At 35.0% G+C, this 14,484-nt stretch overlaps 1 protein-coding gene across 2 annotated transcripts in view; it reads right to left on the bottom strand.

Annotated features, from left to right (window-relative positions):
- Positions 1-14,484, bottom strand: part of LOC116865914 (UPF0547 protein C16orf87) — a 29,126-nt gene that overhangs the window by 12,092 nt on the left and 2,550 nt on the right. For both annotated transcript variants that reach the window (XM_032854577.1, XM_032854576.1), the window contains exon 2: positions 9,884-9,980. In XM_032854577.1, coding sequence (XP_032710468.1) covers positions 9,884-9,980 — 97 coding nt within the window. The remainder of the gene's footprint in view (positions 1-9,883; positions 9,981-14,484) is intronic.

Here is a 14,484-nt window from a genome sequence, read left to right as displayed (position 1 = left end):
AAGGAGGGAAAGAAAAAGAAAATAAAAGAAAGAAAAGAAAAGAAAAGAAAAAATAAAAGAAAAGATAAGATACCAGAACAGGGGGCACCTGGATGGCTCAGTCAGTGAAGCCTCCAACTCTTGCTTTTGGCTACTAAGGTCATGGTCTCGGGATTGTGAGACTGAGCCTGGTATCAGGCTCTGTACTCAGTGGGGAGTCTGCTTGAGATTCTCCCTCTCTTCCTCTGACCCTCCCTGAGCTCTCTCTAAAATAAATAACTAAATCTTAAAAAAGAAAGAATGGAAGAAACCAGAAAAGAAGACACTACAATCCAAAATAGAAACAAAAGATGGCTCCTATAGAAGGGAGAGCTGTTCTTCCCCAAAATACTCCCAGGACAGAACAAAAAGTACAATAAGGGAGAACAGGCCACAGAGTGATCATCAGAATAGCTAAAAGACTACTGCATAGAAAATGATACAAGGAAGTAAAACTCTCAGGAACCAAGCAATGTTCAAAGGAACAGTGAACCTCCAAAACATAGAAGACACAAACAAACGACAGCTTCTCGTAAAAATGAAATAATATAAGGAATGTCATGTTCTAGCCCAGGATGAAGCTTCCCTTATTTTGGTCATCATGGAATTCAACAGTGTCTCCCAGCTCATGTAATTTATACCCAAAAGTCTGCCAATAAGCTCCTCCCAACTATACACTGAAGAGATCTATAGTCAAAACAGACTTTTAAAACAATGTAAGATAGTCATGCAAGTTACCTACACTGAAAAATCCTTCATTTATAAATATCAATAGGCAATTAAGGATTACCAGCAATTTAAGGAAAATAGAAAGTGCAATAGAGAAGGAACAAGTTAAAACAGGAAGAACAAACACAGTTCAAGAAACACGAAAAAAATAGGGGCGCCTGAGTGGCTTAGTTGGCTGAGTGTCCTGTCCAATACTTGGTTTCAGCTCGGGTCATGATGTCAGGGTTGTGGGATCCAGCCCCACGTAGGGCTTGGTGCTCAGTGTGGAGTCTGCTTGTTCCACTCCCTGTTCCTCCCCTACCCTCTCTCTCTAATAAATACATAAATCTTAAAAAAAAAAAAACAAACAAGAAAAGATAATCCAAAAACATTCTAATGCATACCTTCAGAGAGATCTGATTAGACTTTATATCATTAAGAATAAGATCCTTTTGCAAAAATAGAAAACTCAATCCTAAAATTCATATGGATTCTCAAGTGATCCGAAATAACCAAAAGAATCTTGAAAAACAAGGTCAGAAGTCTCACACTTCCTGATTTCAAAACTTACTACACAGCCACAGTAATCAAAAAAGTGTGGTACTGCCATCTGACAGATACATAGACCAAGAGACTAAAATAGCCCAGAAATAAATCCTTGAATATTTGGTCAAATGATTTTCAAAAACAGCGCGCCAAGATGATTCAAGGAGAAAAAGATAATATTTTCAATAAGTTGTATTGGGAAAACTGGATATCCACATACAGAAGAAAATATAACTGGACCCTTATTTTATACCACATGCAAAAATTAATTCAAAATAAATTGAATACCTAAATATTAATGCTAAAACTATAAATTGTTTAGAACAAAAAGAAGGGAAAAGCTTCATAACACTGGACTTAGCAATGATTTCCTGGATATGACACTGAAAATACAGGCAACAAGAGAAAAAACAGACAACTTGGATTTCAACAAAATTGAAAACTTTTGTGCATCAAAAGACAGTTATCAACAGAATAAAAAAAGGCAATTCATGGAAGGGAAAACATATTTGTAAACATTTATCAAATAAGGGATTAATATCCAGAATAAAAAGAACTTCTACAACTCAATAACAATCCAATTCAAAAATGAGCAAAGAACTTGAATAGACATTTATCCAAAGATGACAGGCAAATAAAAAGATGTTCAACATCACTAATCATTAAAGAAATACAAATCAAAACTAAAAGTTATCACTTCATACTGATTAGAATGGCTCTTATCAAAAGCACATAAAATAAGTGTTGATGAGGATGTGGAAAAATTGGAAACTCTGGGCTCTGCTGCTGCTAACTTAAAATGGTGCAGCTGCTGTGGAAAATTATATGGCATTATCATATACATAGAAATACCATAACATCCAGCAATTCCACTTCTGGGCATATATACAAAAGAAATGAAAGCAGGAAATTGAATAGATATTTGAACATCCATGTTCATAGCTGCCTTATTCACAATAGCCAAAAGGTGAAAGCAACTCAAGTGTCCATCAATGTATGAATAAACAAAATGTGGTATATATGTACAATGAAATATTAGAAAGGAAGTTCTGACACAAGCTACAACATGAATAAAGTCTAAAGACATTATGCTAAAGGAAACAAGTCAGACACACACAAAAATAAATGTAGTATGATTCCAAATAGGAAGTAACTACACTAGTCAAATTCATAGGTACAGAAAGAATAGTGGTTGCCTTGGAGCAGTGGGGAAGGGGAATGAAGAGATTATTGTTTAATGGGTATAGGGTTTCAGTTTGGGAAGATGAACATAGTCCTGGAGATTAATAGTGGTAATGGTTAGGTACACAATATGAATGTACTTAATGCCACTGAAGTGTACATTTAAAATGATTAAAACAGAGGGTGCCTGGGTGGCTCAGTCAGTTAATTTAGCTCAGGTCATGATCCCAGGATCCTGGGATCAAGTCCAACGTTGGGCTCCCTGCTCAGCAGGTCGTCTGCTTCTCCCTCTCCCTCTGCCCCTACCCCCTGCTCTCAAATGAATAAATAAAATCTTTAAAATTATTAAAATACTGACTTTATGTTATATGTAATTTACCACAAAAAATATGAAAAAAATAAGATTCAATGAAAAAAGAAGAAATCAGAAAACAAGATGAACTACTCAAAATTAAAGTGCAAACGACAACTAAATAATGGACACCTCTGAAAGACAGAATTATAGCTCTAGAAAAGGAAATCAATGAAATTTCCTGGAGACCCAAAAACAACAACAAAAAAAGAGAATAGGTGACACTAACTGAAGAAAAACAAAGGAAAGATCCAAAAAATCTAATATTCATCCATGACATAATTATTAATTATCTACCCAATATTCATTCCCCCCTCTTCATTAAGAACAGAATGTTCTGATCACAAGGGCAATGGGTCCAGCTAAAATACATACATTCAAAGACCTTCTTGCAGATGAAGTGGCTATGGAATTTTGTTCTGGCCAATGACAAGTAAATGGAATTGGGTAAGATTTCCAACACAATTTTTTTTTAAGCTAGAATGTCCCTTTGTCCCTTTGCCCTTCCCTCTTCTTCCTATTGGAATGTGTAAGGAATGCCTATGGGTACAATAGCTACCTTGTAACAATAAGGATGAAAGCCAAATCTCAGGACAGAAGGAAGAAAGGAAACTAGGTCCTTGATAATACTACTGAATCACTAGTCTTGTAGTGCCAACTTCATCTTTCTTCACTAAATAGTGAAAAAAACCCACAAACTATCTGTCCAATCCAGTGTCTCTCTCTGTGGATGGTAATCCTGATATATCATCCAACAAGTATGCAATCAGTATGCCAGGAGGAAGAGAAAAGAGAATGGGGAAGAAATAAATAATAGGTAAAAATTGCTCTAAAGATTTGAGCCCTCAGATGGAAAGGAAGAATGAGAATGACATTTAAATGTGAGTATAGGGGGGCGCCTGAGTGGTTTGGTTGGGTAAGTGGCTGCCTTTGGCTCGAGTCATGATCTCAGGGTCCTGGGACTGAGCCCCACATCGGGCTCCCTGCTCAGCGGACAGCCTGCTTCTCCCTCTCCCTCTGCCTGCTGCCCTGCCTACTTATGTTCTCTCTCCATCTCTCTAATAAATAAATAAAATCTTCAAATAATTAATGTATGTATGTATGTATGTATGTGAGTAGTGAGTAATTAATGTATGTGAGTACAGGGCTCCCAGGTGGCTCAGTTGATTAAGAGTCCAACTTGGTTTTGGCTCAGGTCATGATCTCAGGGTTGTGAGATCTAGCCCCACAACAGTACCCATGCTCAGGGAGGAGTCTGCTTGGGATTTTTTCTTTCCCTTCACCACTGCCTCCCCGCCAACTTGCATGTGTACACGCACACTCTCTCTCTAAAATAAATAAATAAACAAACAAATAAATGTGAGTACACAGTAAAGGCCTTCCATACAATGGAAAACAGGAAATGTATCACCACATACTTTCTATGAAAAAAATTTTTCCCAGGTCTGAAGAAACTTTCTGGAAAATTTCTTTCATAAATAAAAACACACGAGTTAAAGAAAAAATGGTACTGAAGAAAAATAGGATTATCCTAAGAGTATGAAGGAAGGAAATCTGAGTATAACAGCTATGCACCAAACCTCAAATCAGTCAGTCTTAATCAGAAGAAGTCAGAAGATTCCACAAAAAAGTCTGAAAAATGAATATAGTCATCATTATATAAACTACATGATCAAAAATGTAAAAGTACAGGCACAGAGGTAAATAAAGGTATGCATTCTTCCACCAAAGGCAAAAAAAAAAAAACACCTAAAGCCATGTCCCACATATGAATGTATAGCAATTTTAAGTGATTAGTGTTTTCTGAAATAATAAAACTAAACCTTTATTGCCAAGTAATTCAGAATTAATGTTTAATCACTGGGTTTAAAATACTACTGACAACTGGCAATAATCATTTCACTTTTTTCTCTTAACTAAAAGTGAGTATGTCATTTATAGACTTCTTGGCTTATTTATCAGCCTTTGCTTGTTAACTTATCTAGACAATAATTTGAAAAGTAAGTTTAGGTTTAATTTTTTTATGCTTTTTTCCTTCCCCCAATTAAAAATGAGGAGGTTTGGGGTGCCTGGGTGGCTCAGCGGGTTAAGGCCTCTGCCTTCGGCTCAGGTCATGCTCCCAGGGTCCTGGGATCAAGCCCCGCATCGGGCTCTCTGCTCAGCGGCAAGCCTGCTTCCTCCTCTCTCTCTGCCTGCCTCTCTCCTACTTGTTATCTCCATCTGCCAAATAAATAAATTAAATCTTTAAAAAAAAAATGAGGAGGTTGTTATTTATCTGACTAAACTTAATCTAAAACTCATATCCATTGAGAAACATACAGTTAAATACTAATAAGCTATTGAATTTCTTACTGTTTTAAATATTTTTTTCTTACCTTTAGAGGAAGTCTTTTATGAACTAGTATGTCATTTAGAATTTCAGCTTACTTTTTTTTATAGTTTTTATAATTAAAATTTTAGAAGGATAAATGTATACCCATAATTATTAAACACAAAATGGCAGCCTTGATATCACAAAACACCTGGCATAGCCATCAGAAAAAGACAAATTTAGGGATGCCTGGGTGGCTGAGTTGGTTAAGCAACCAACTCTTGATTTCGGCTCAGGTCATGATCTCAGGCTGGTGAGACTGAACCCACTAGCAGAGGAGGCGGACTCTGTGCTCAGCAGGGAGTCTGCTTGTCCCTCTCCCTTTGCTCCTCCCCCGACTCTCTCTCAGATAAATAAATAAATAAATAAAATCTTTTTTTTAAAAAATAAAGAAAAAGAAAAGTCAAATTTAAACAGTTGGAACAAAACAGAGTTTGTTCTCATCAAAAACTGTTTCTGTCAGAATTTGGTGACTGATCAAATATTTGAATAGTGCTCAAGGTTTGGTCTATAATATGGATATTCTCAATTTTAGGAAACACAGTATTTCCTTTAATCCCTTTTTAATTTTATACTTTATCTTTTTAAAGATTTTATTTTCAAGTAATCTCTACAACCAAAGTGCGACTCAAACTTACAACCCCAAGAACAAAAGTCATGTGCTCCACTGAATGAGCCAGCCAGGAGCCCCTTCTTCAATCTCTTTTTAAAGAAATTGCTTCAAATTGACAGTTTAGAACTTTATCTCAAGGCTATTTTTTAAACACTTAGGCAAACAATTTAGAAATGAAATCCTGCATGAACAAGACAGTCAATTTTTAAAAATTTATCTCCATTTAATACTGGCCCCCCAAAGACAGTAAAAGAAACAACACATACCTAGCTCATTTGGCAAGTTGTCTGCCTTGACGTTCTAGGGCTCCTACAAAACACTAAGCATTTCTTAATACAGATTTATTTGTAATACTCCTCTCTTCTCCTCATAAAAATTAAAAAACTTTTAAAAAATCCTTTAATTTCTATAATAAATTTTATTTAAATTTATTTTGAGCTAGATAAAGTTTATACAGGTCTAGTGTGCTAACTCTTTATTTCTACTGAATTGTGAAGATACACAGAACATATTTGAAAAATGTGAGTTTTGAGCAATTCAAGCTTAGGTAAATTTGACTTGACAGCTTATTTTCCTCCTACATGTCACAAAGTTACAAAAGAAATTTCAACCCACTGAAATTTAAAATTATCTTTTGTAGCTTTGATTGCACTTTTAAAATAAGTGCAATTTGAACTTTACAGATGGCTCTCTTTCTTGCTTTAAATGTTTAATTATGTAAGTAGAAGTCTTCCTTGATTCCTTTGTTATTTAGTGATCTATCCATTTATGCATTACATGTAGAAATAATTTTGTGGGGTCTTAAAAGCAAATGGAAAATAGAATGAACGTATGATACAGCAATTCTAATTTGGGTATTTATCCAAAGAAAATGAAAACACTAACTCAAAAAAATATACATATCCTATATTCACTGCAGCATTATTTACAATAGCCAAAATATGGAAACAACTTAAATGTCTGCTGATGGATGAATGGATAAAGGTAATGTGGAGTTTTATTCTATAAAACTGAAACCTTGTCATTTTTGAAAACGTGGATGGACTGTGAAGGCATTATGTTAAGTGATATGTCAGACAAAGAAAGATTAAATACCATATGATTTCATTTATATGTGGAATCTTAAAAAACAAACTAGAGCTCATAAATAACAGAGAACAGATTGGTGGTTGCCAGAGGTGAGGGTTGGAGGGGGAGGAGGAGGTGAAATGGGTGAAGGGAGTCCAAAAGTACAAAATTCTAATTATAATATTAATAAGTCATGATTGTGTAAATACAGCATGGTGACTATAGTTACTAATACTGTACTGCATATTTGAAAGTTGCTAAGAGTAAATTTTAAAAGTTCTCATTACAAGAAAAAAAATTTTGTAAAACAAAAATGATTTCATGCAAGTACTGTTTTGTACTTTTCCTTAAATTAATTCTTCCTTAAATTAACTTTAGAGATTTCTCCATGTCAGTACGTAAAAATCTGCATCATTCTAATTAGCACATACTGTTGTTCCCTGAAAGATGACCCTACTTAATCATTCCCCTACTGATGATATTTGGTTTAACTTTCTGCTATTATAAACAGTGTTGCTTATAAATCCTAATAAATATTTCATGTGTATTAAAAACAGTTGTATCTTGAGGATACATACTTGTTGATAAAATGTCTAGATTCTAGGTTTTGTGCATTTAAAACTTTTAACAACTACGGTCAGAGTGTTCTGCAAAAAAGTTATGCTGATTTACGACTTCACCACTAGTATGAGACTTCGGATTCTGCCATACTCATAAAAGCACTTGGAAATCCTTTACATTTTTGTCAGAATATGGGTAAAAATAATGGTATTTTAATTAAACTGCATTTCCCTATTAGGGAAGTTCATTATCTTTCCAAATATATATTATCCATTTTCATTTTTCTTTATAAGTTCTCTAATTAAAACGTTAGTTCTGGATCCCACTGACAATGTTCAAGTACTTAATATAACCAGAGAGATATTAAAAATTATGTACTCAATCTCCAACATACTACAAACTATCCAAGGCAGATCATACTTTTAAGAAATTTAATTGTAGAAATGAATATTTTTTAAAGTTTTTTTTTTTAAAGATTTTATTTATCTGACAGAGAGATCACAAGCAGGCAGAGAGGCAGACAGAGAGAGAGGAGGAAGCAGGCTCCCTGCTGAGCAGAGAGCCCGATGTGGGGCTCGATCCCAGGATCCTGAGATCATGACCTGAGCCGAAGGCAGCGGCTTAACCCACTGAGCCACCCAGGCGCCCCAGAAATGGAATTAAATAACTTTCTTGCCACTTCTATACAGACCTAGGATAAAGAGACCTCTCACAGACATAAATATAATTTTTGAATCATCTGCTACTATAACCTAAGCACTCTCTAACTCAGCATTCTCACTTAGTTAACATACTGCAATAGCCCACTTCTATCTTGTACACCCAATAAACTATTCTCTAGACAGCAGCCAAAACAGAATTTCTAAAAGACAAATCAGAGCATGCTACTTTCTCCTCACCACATTCCACATTCTAGGAATAGTTTGTACTCACATTTTAAGAAGAAAACCCAAAACTTCTTACTCTGGTTTATAAAGCCCTACACAATCTGGCCTCTGCCTTTCCCTCTGGCCTCATCTCCCACACTCCCCTGCTCTTACTGTCTACACTGCAACCACACAGGCATTTTAGTTCCTAAAATACACCAAACTTTTTCCAGCCCTAACATTTTTGCATTTGCTATTTCATCTGTCAAGGATGTTCTTCTCCTTGATCTTATCATGGGTAGCCCCTTGTTTCAATTCAGCCTCAGTTTAAATGTCCCTTCTCAGAGAGGCCTTCTGCAACCACTCAAAAGTAGCCTTCCAGTCACAGGCTAGGACAACAATCTATTTTAATTTCCTACAAGGCATTTATCACAAGCTGGTATTCTCCCTGTTTATTTATTGCCTATCTCATTCCCACAGACTGTAAGCTCCATAACAGTAGTGAACCTGCCTTGACAGTAGATTCATTCGTTCCTTTATGCTCAAGGATTGAACAGTGCCTAGCATGCAGCAGATACTCAAAATTTATTTGTAATCAATCTACTCTTATTTGGAGATCATCACTGTTCTGATTTTATCTAATTTCATGTTTTTGAATTTCGAAATTTAATCCATCGAATAAATCCAATTTGTCTACATTAACGGGAAAGCAAAATGCAAAAAATATATTTTTAGATATTCTAAATCAGATAATTATAAAAAAAAACCAATACGTCTAAAAATTATATTCACATTGTTATATTTTTCCAGTCACTAGTTCAAAAAAACTTTTTAAGTCATTATAAAGTTTACTAGCACTGAGGAGGATAAAACCAAATGTCCATCAACCAGTGAATGGATAAACAAATTGTGGTATATCCATATAAAGAACAATACTAAGCAGTAAAAAGGAATTAATTCTTACTGATAGACACAAAGATATGGCTGAATCTTAAATTATGCTCAATGAAAGAAGCCAGGCCAAAAAAAAAAAAAAAAAGAGTACAAACTATATGATTCTATTTATATATAAAGTTCTAGAAATAACGACAGAAAGCACCTCAGTGGTTATCTGGGGGTAGGGGTATCCAGGAGAGAATAACAAAAGGGAACTAGAAAACTTTTGGGAATGATAAACATTATTCATTATCTTGATTGTGGTGACTGGTATAATCATAGGACAAAACCTATCAAGCTGCATACTTTAAATATGTGCAATATACTGAATGTCAATTACACCTTAATTAAAAATTTTTTATTTTTAGAAATCAGATCAGATTACTCCCTCGCTTAAAACCCTTCAATGACTTTCCATCCTCCAATAATAAAAAACAGAAAATTTGCTATAAGATTTATCATTATAAGGGAGTTAACATTTAAATGAAATGAAGAGCAAACTAATGTCATAAGCTGGTTACCAACAGCTAATAAAAACCAAAGGCATACTTCAATAGGTTTTAACTTTTATATTCAAAAAAGATATAAATAATATATTCACAAAAATTCATTTTACACTTCTAAATCAAAAAGCTAAATATGTGGTAAACTCTCACAATTACCTGTAGAAGGTGGTGATTTCTCTGGGTGTTTTGCATTTAAAAGTTTTCTGCTAATAAATATATAACCACAGGGACACGATTTACATGCAACAGGAACCTGTATAAACATAAGAAAAAGTGTATTATTATTTTTTTTCTATTAAACTTTTCAGTGTTTATGTAGTCTTCTGAATTGAATGATAAATTACCAAAGCAGGAATCATAGACTTATTTAAATACCACTTCCTTACTCAAATTGAGACTGGTATTGTGTCTTGTACATCTTCACATTCTCCTGATACTTTACAATACCATGTATATAGAAAATGCATGATAGGGGCACCTGAGTGGCTCATGGGTTAAGCCTCTGCCTTCGGCTCAGGTCGTGATCTCAGGGTCCTGGGATCGAGCCCCGCATCCGGCTCTCTGCTCAGCAGGAAGCCTGCTTCCACCTCGCGCTCTCTCTCTGCCTGCCTCTCTGCCTACCTGTGATCTCTGTCAAATAAATAAATAAAATCTTAAAAAAAAAAAAAAAGAAAATGCATGATAAACATGTGCTCATGGGAAAACAGTAACGGAATCAGAACAAGGGAAAATATGTGGGAAAAAGGTAGTATTTCCTAAAATATCTGTTTGATAGCAGTTTATTAGCACCAACTGGAAAAGGGAACATGGCTGGGGAAGTAATTTAAAGTAATTCCAGAATAAAAATGAGGACCCAACTGGAAGAGTGAGGATGGAAATAGAGAAAAGGTAGATGGGCCAGACATTTCAAAAGGGGAAAATACTTCCCAAAAAGAACAAAAGCATTAATTTGAAAAGATATATGCACCTTTAGGTTTATTGCAGCATTATTTATAATAGCCATGATATGGAAGCAACCCAAGTGTCCATCCATAGATAAATGGATGAAGATGTGAAACACACACACGCACGCGCGCGCGCACACACACAGGAATATTACTCAGACATAAAAAAAGAATGAACTTTTGCCAGTTGCAACAACATGGACAGATCTAGAAAATATTATGCTAAGTGAAGTACGTCAGAAAATGACAAATATGAAATTATGAAATCTAAAAAATAAAACTAATGAACAAACAAAAGAAAACAGAGCCATAAATACAGAGAACAAACTGATGGCCCCTTGCGGGGGGGGGGGCGTTAGGGGAACAGGCAAAATGGGTGAAGGGAGTGGGAGGTATAGGTTCCTAATTTTAGAATACATAAGTCACTGGGTTGAAAGGTATAGCACAGAAAATACAGTCAATGGTACTGGAATAGCCTTGTATGGAGACAGATGGTAGCTACATTTATCGTGAGCAGAGCATAACCTACCTACGGGATTGTCAAAACACTATGTGGTACACTTGGAACTAATGTATGCCAACTATACTTTCCTTAAAAAAAATTTTTAAGGGAAAACACTGAAAATTACTCTGGTTCTAATAGGAGAGGACAATTACCACTAACAAATTAGAGAGGACAAATTACCACTAACAAAAAAAGAACAGTTTGCAAAAACTACTTTGTGGGACAAAAGTATAGCACAAACAGAAGAGAATGTAGGAGGAGTCAAGATCAAGGATCTTTTAGTCTCAGCTCCAGGAAGGACATTGGATAAAACTTAAGCTTTTCAAACTTCTGTTTCTAAATGTGTACATTACAAGTAGCTCCTTTCTCTATTTCAAGTCTATGATTTTTCAAAAGCCAAATGTCACTAAAAATCATTTTAAAAATGTTTTGATTTCTCCACAATCATTTCACTCATATTAACTTTAATGATCCTTGAAATCAAGACATGTTCATGAAAAACCAGAAATTAATCTCAACAAAAAGTACTCACAAAATACTTTATGATCAGAAAACTGCAATTCATCTTTTAAGATAAATTCCATTCGCCCACTGTTCTGCTTGTGTAAAAGTTTAGTTACAATTATAAAGCTTTTTATCCAGGATCGCCTGTGTGGCTCAGTCTGTTAAGTGGCTGACTCCTGATTTTGGCTCTGGTCATGATCTTGGGGTCCTGGCATTGAGCCCTGTGTAGGGCTCCATAATCCGTGGGGAGTCTGCTGAAGGATCTCCTTCCCTCTTCCCCGACCTCAGTGCATGCTCTCTCTCTCTCTCAACTAAATAAATAAATAAATAAATAACAGTAATAATAATAAAGCTTTTTATCCATGTATGTAAAGAATGCTTCACAGTCTGAAATATAAATACTTGGTCTAAATAAGCTAAATTAATATTTTGGCAGAATTCTTTTTCTTTTCATAAAAACACTGAACAAAGGATCTCTAGTTTGCGTTTAAGAAAAATAACAATGACTCCTATAAAAATAATCAAACTCCAGATAGGTCAAATAACATGCTTTATTAAAAATGCAATGAGATTCTTTCATGCCAGGACAGAAAATGAAATGTTACAAATGTACCCAAAATAGATGTTTGTCATTTTAAAAATTTCACATCTTCATAGAAACTAAACTCGAAGGTACTGACTCATTTCCTTTATACTTACACACATTATTAAGGACATTCACTGTAATGTAAATTGTTTTAAATTACTGTTATCCAAAAAACACAGAGTCATGATGTTCTTATTCAAAAGATCCTTTGCTAATTTGCAAGCATTTTCTTCCAGCTACTAAAAATGAACAAATTTAAATTTAGGTCTCTGTCTTATACACAAGAAAAATACATCAACACATATCCTAAATTAACAGAGGGCTGCACTTAAGTATCTGAGACATGTACATATGGCTTTGGGATGAAAGAATGCACAAACACTAATTGATAAGCTGATTTTCACTCCTTAGATAGCGTTTTCTGATCAAGAAACATTTATGTGCCTGAGCTGAGTCACCCAAATAAAATTTTAAAATGGAAAGCTCCTTCTCTCAATCCCAACTCTGAAAAAAATACAACCAACCACATCACAACCCAAATCTTAGAAAAAGAAATATTAAATAGGGTGGACTTCAGTAATATTAATCTCTTCACAGTATAATTTGGTTTCAAACAAAAAAAAAAACCCTACATCTCCTTCAAATTTCAGTTGTAATGCCAACAATGATACTAACAAAAGTTCTAATGCTATACTCTCAGGGTTTTGAAATAGGGGGAAAAAAAACGCCAAGGTTTTGTTTATTGATGATTTATTAATAGTTCATCAATTTATTCCTTGAAAAGTACATTCAGGTTGTTTTTATGTTTACAAGTAAAACAGCTAAAAACAAGTAAAAGGTTAAAAAAAAAGGGTTAAGGAAAAAGTGCAAGAAACCAGATCCTGGTCTTACATTGTTTCACTGATTCTTTAAAAAGTTTAAAATAACCACATTATAGAGAACTCATTACATTCTTGCTGCTAAGACAATCAAAGTGACCTACAGTAGACATATCTGCTACATAACACATAAAATTTCCTATAAATGGAAAGAAAAAGCTGCTCTATTTTTATAAAAAATTAAGGCAAAAACAGAAACATACACAAAAGAGACAAGAAAACTAACAAGAATCTTGAATATTACTACACACAAAATGGTTCAGTAATTTGAGCTACTGCATGTGAAACCTCTCGAAAATGAAAAGTATTGTGGTTTAGATGTTTCAGAATGGTATTTTCAACGGAGACATGTAAAGGAGAGGTTATAAAACAACTGAAAATCCAGTTCTTTCTTGTTTGCTGATCTCTGTACCTGTTTTTAAACCTACGCACAGACACAGAACATATGTAAATCTATTTAAGCGGTGCAATCGCCTCAAAATTTAAAGATTTTACATACCCTTTTATGTTTATAAACTATTCCTAAATTCTATTTTAATATTCATCAAACAACTTAGAATAACAGTAATCTAATTATGTTTAAAAAATGACTTCTGGATTATAATTTTTTTAAAGATTTTATTTATTTAGGGGCACCTGGGTGGCTCAGTGGGTTAAAGCCTCTGCCCTCATCTCTGGTCATGATCTCACGGTTCTGGGATGGAGCCCCACATGAGGCTCTCGGCTCAGCAAGGAGCCTGCTTCCCTTCCTCTCTCTCTCTGCCTACTTGTGATCTGTCAAATAAATAAATAAAATCTTTTTAAAAATTATTTATTTATTTAATTGACACAGAGAGAGACCGCAAGAGAGGGAACATAAGCAGGGGGAGTGGGAGAGGGAGAAGCAGGCTTCCAGCTGAGCAGGGAGCCTGATGTGGGGCTCCATCCCAGGACCCTGGAATCATGACCAGAGCCGAAGGCAGATGCTTAATGACTGAGCCACCCAGGTGCCCCTATAATTTTTTTTCTTATTTATAACTACAAAGAAGCTTGTACTCTCCAATAATTAGAAAGTTAAAATTAATCTTTTATTTCCTTCAAACCAGTCACTTTTAGTAAAAGATATATCAATTTTAAGAATCACCAAAAGTTTTAGGGGTGCCTGGGTGGCTCAGTTGGTTCAGCCACTGCCTTAGCTCAGGTGATGATCCCAGGGTCCTGGTATCGAGTCCCACATCGCCTCCTTGCTCAGCAGGGAGCCCGCTTCTCTCTCTGCTTCTGCCTGCCACTCTGCATGCCTGTGCTCTCTCTGACAAATACATAAATAAATAAAAATCTTAAAAAAAAAAAAAAAAAAAGAG

Source organism: Lontra canadensis, unplaced genomic scaffold (assembly GCF_010015895.1).
Source record: "Lontra canadensis isolate GAN:19392208 unplaced genomic scaffold, GSC_riverotter_1.0 scaffold8, whole genome shotgun sequence".
Classification (NCBI taxonomy): Eukaryota; Metazoa; Chordata; class Mammalia; order Carnivora; family Mustelidae; genus Lontra; species Lontra canadensis.
The sequence above is the reverse complement of the archived record's forward strand: the minus strand, read 5'-3'. Positions and strand labels throughout refer to the sequence as shown.